This window comes from Panthera pardus, unplaced genomic scaffold (assembly GCF_024362965.1).
Source record: "Panthera pardus isolate Hobbes unplaced genomic scaffold, ASM2436296v1 HiC_scaffold_12, whole genome shotgun sequence".
NCBI lineage: Eukaryota > Metazoa > Chordata > Mammalia > Carnivora > Felidae > Panthera > Panthera pardus.
Genome location: NW_026526677.1, coordinates 94,422,539 through 94,425,448, shown reverse-complemented (window position 1 = coordinate 94,425,448; position 2,910 = coordinate 94,422,539). Strand labels below are relative to the sequence as shown.

The following is a 2,910-nucleotide window of genomic DNA, read 5'->3' as shown; positions in this document are numbered from 1 at the left end:
TGCGTCTCAGTTCCCCTAGATCTAGGTTACCTAGAGCCATACCTAAGCCAATGAAAGTCTGGAGTTCTTCCTGAAATTTCTACATATTCTGGGGCCATTGCTGTGAGCTTGTCTATGGGCTGTCTCTAATTCAAACCACATCATTCCAGACAAGAAACTCAATTCTTCCTTACACATACAGCACACCCATACACCAGTGCGTGTGACATACACATCCCGTTTTATAATACATTAGCTAACGTAGAAGACTTTACTGAAGGTTGAAGGGGAAAACAGTTTAACAGCACAGAAATGTGGCCTCAGATTGAGTATAAGCATCTCCATCTTTCAAATGTTCTGTAGGCTCCTCAACTGTGGAGAATTTCCACTGGCTTCTTCCCACAGACTTTTCAGCTACGTTCATCTTTCTGCCTCATTTCTCCTCTCTTTACTTTCTGTGCCATTTTCCTCTCTGAGGAGCATTTAGTCATTACCCGGATTTTCTCACTCAGGGCCATTTAAACCATTCTTTTGACGATAGGGCTCTTGATAATATTCGTCCTTAGGATCTCTCTCTTCGCCTTCAAATGACCAATTTCACCTGCCCAGCCCCAAGACAGCTCCTCTGTAAGATAAAATCAGATCAGGCAGTTGAGATAATAGCATTTTCACCTCATTACACTTTATTTTGCTTTGCAATTTTCAATTCAGTACTAAAAGGAATGTGCAATAATCCTTGTTTTTAAAAATCACACTTTAATGGGCTTTTAATGATAGTCTTTCTTTGCTGTCGGAAGACAAGCATCTGTGACACTCATTATTATGAACTGTGACTTACCTGCGCCGTCATTCTATAAAAAACTTTTCTGTCAAATGTCTTGCCCAAGAAAATGGTTAAAACAATTATAGGTGTATCATTTACCTTGAGGACCTTCTGTGAAAACCTCACATGCAAACTCTGTATTTAATGGAACCTTGGGGCTGAATTTTCCAGCAGGAAAGCCTTCATAGTATATTGTCTCTCAGACTTCTTTTGGTTTCCTAGGCACTCGGCCTACTCCTACTGAAGCATAGGAACTGACCTAATCCAAAGTGAAATTTTCATATCATGCCCTCAAGTTTTGGTATTATCTAGGAATAAACACCCTTAGGTGTATGTAAACATTTGTATTATATCAAGATGAAAGTCCCCTTTTTGAGACATTGTCAAACAAAACCGTGGTTTATTTGAAACATTTTTGAAAGACCATTACAATTGATTAGGAGACTACGTGACTTCGACTATGAAGAAGATAAGTACTGAGAATGCTTCATGCCTTTGACAAGGAGATGAGGTGAAGGGAGTTACTGTAAACAAAGAGGGAGACGGGATTCCTTACATTTTTTTAAAAAGTTACTGACACTTGTCCTTGACTTCTGTGGTTTCTACTTTCAGCTTACAATTGAGAAAGTCCTTAGTGGCACTTCATGCATCAGAAGGTATTCTGGGATTTCCTTGTTGGAGAATTCGGTCCCTTCTTTTGAAGGAGGACTCGTGGTTCATTTATATGGAACAAATTCTTACACGGAAGGTTTACCATCATAGTTTGCTTTCACATCCTCATCTTCTCCACAGTCCTCTTTCACATTTAATTTTTGTATTTGCCTTAAGTTCATTTGATGTGTCGCATGTTTTCCTCTGGATGATGAGTCTTTGGACAAGCCATTGCCTTCCTTAGGGCTGCTTTCACCTCCTCGTTTCTAATTGTATAAATGAAGGGATTCAGAAGGGGTGTCAGGATAGTATTTAGCACTGACACCACCTTATTAATCTTAAATGAAGAGTGTGCTGTGGGTCTCAGGTACATGAACAAAACGGCACCATAGAGCAGGGAGACTGCTGTCAGGTGGGAGGCACAGGTCGAGAAAATCTTCTGTTGGCCAGTGGCTGAAGGGATCTGTAGGATGGTGGACAGGATACAGATATAAGAAATCGCTGTGAAGAGGAGTGACCCTGGGATCACCAGGACCGTCGCCAAAAGACCCAGGAGCTCCAAAATGCTTGTGTCTGTGCAGGCTGCTTTCAAAATGGGACCAACATCACAGTAGAAATGATTGATGACATTGTCGCCACAGAATGGCAACCGGATGAGCAGTAGCATCGTACAAAAGACGATGGTAAAGCCTACCACCCAGGAGCTGAGGGCAAGTTGCAGTCAGAGGTTGCTGGTCATAATGGTGGGGTAGCGAAGGGGCTTGCAGATGGCCAGGTAATGGTCAAAAGACATGACAATGAAGATAAAGAACTCGGCGGTTCCCAGGAAAAAGTGGAAGAAGGCAGCAGGGGATGCAGATAGCTGTTCTTGCCACCACAAACGTTTCTGATAGTTTGGGAATGACCGTGGTAGGGAACCAGATCTCTAGGAAGGACAAGGTGCAAAGGAAGAAGTACATTGGTATTTGTAGCCTGGGCTCGGCCCAGACAATGGCAATTTTGAGCCCACTGCCTGCAAGGGTTAATATGTAGCTGCAAAAGATCACGAGAAAGAGATGGATTTGTAGTCCTTGGGTATCAGGAAAGCCTAGAAGGATGAACTCTGTGATGGTCGTGCCATTTGTCATGTCCCTTGATTCTCTAGAAAGACAGGCAAGAAAGTAGCTCTTTAGAATCTCATACTAATTTGGACAAAAAAAAGAAAAAGAAAGAAAAGGAGGATTCTGATTCCATTTAAGATCCTTCAGGACACTCCCCCTCCTTCACATACACATATACACCCTAAGCCCTCCTTCCTTACTCATGATTTGGCTTATCCTTTGGTCGACTAAACCAGCACCTAATGGACTTTGAAAGTACTTAGTATACTTGATGAGTGGAAAAGTAGTTTTCCATCCATGTATAGCTATGAGAATAACCGTTGCAATGTGCTTTAGCTGTCAATAATCCATATTATT

The 2,910-nt window shown here is 41.9% G+C and overlaps 1 protein-coding gene across 1 annotated transcript; it reads right to left on the bottom strand.

The window, feature by feature from the left end:
* Positions 1-1,631: 1,631 nt before the first annotated feature.
* Positions 1,632-2,622, bottom strand: LOC109257331 (olfactory receptor 6X1). The gene is given in 2 exon segments (XM_019433361.2): positions 1,632-2,295; positions 2,297-2,622. Coding segments are annotated over 2 exon segments (948 nt in total). The 5' UTR covers positions 2,581-2,622.
* Positions 2,623-2,910: the final 288 nt, after the last annotated feature.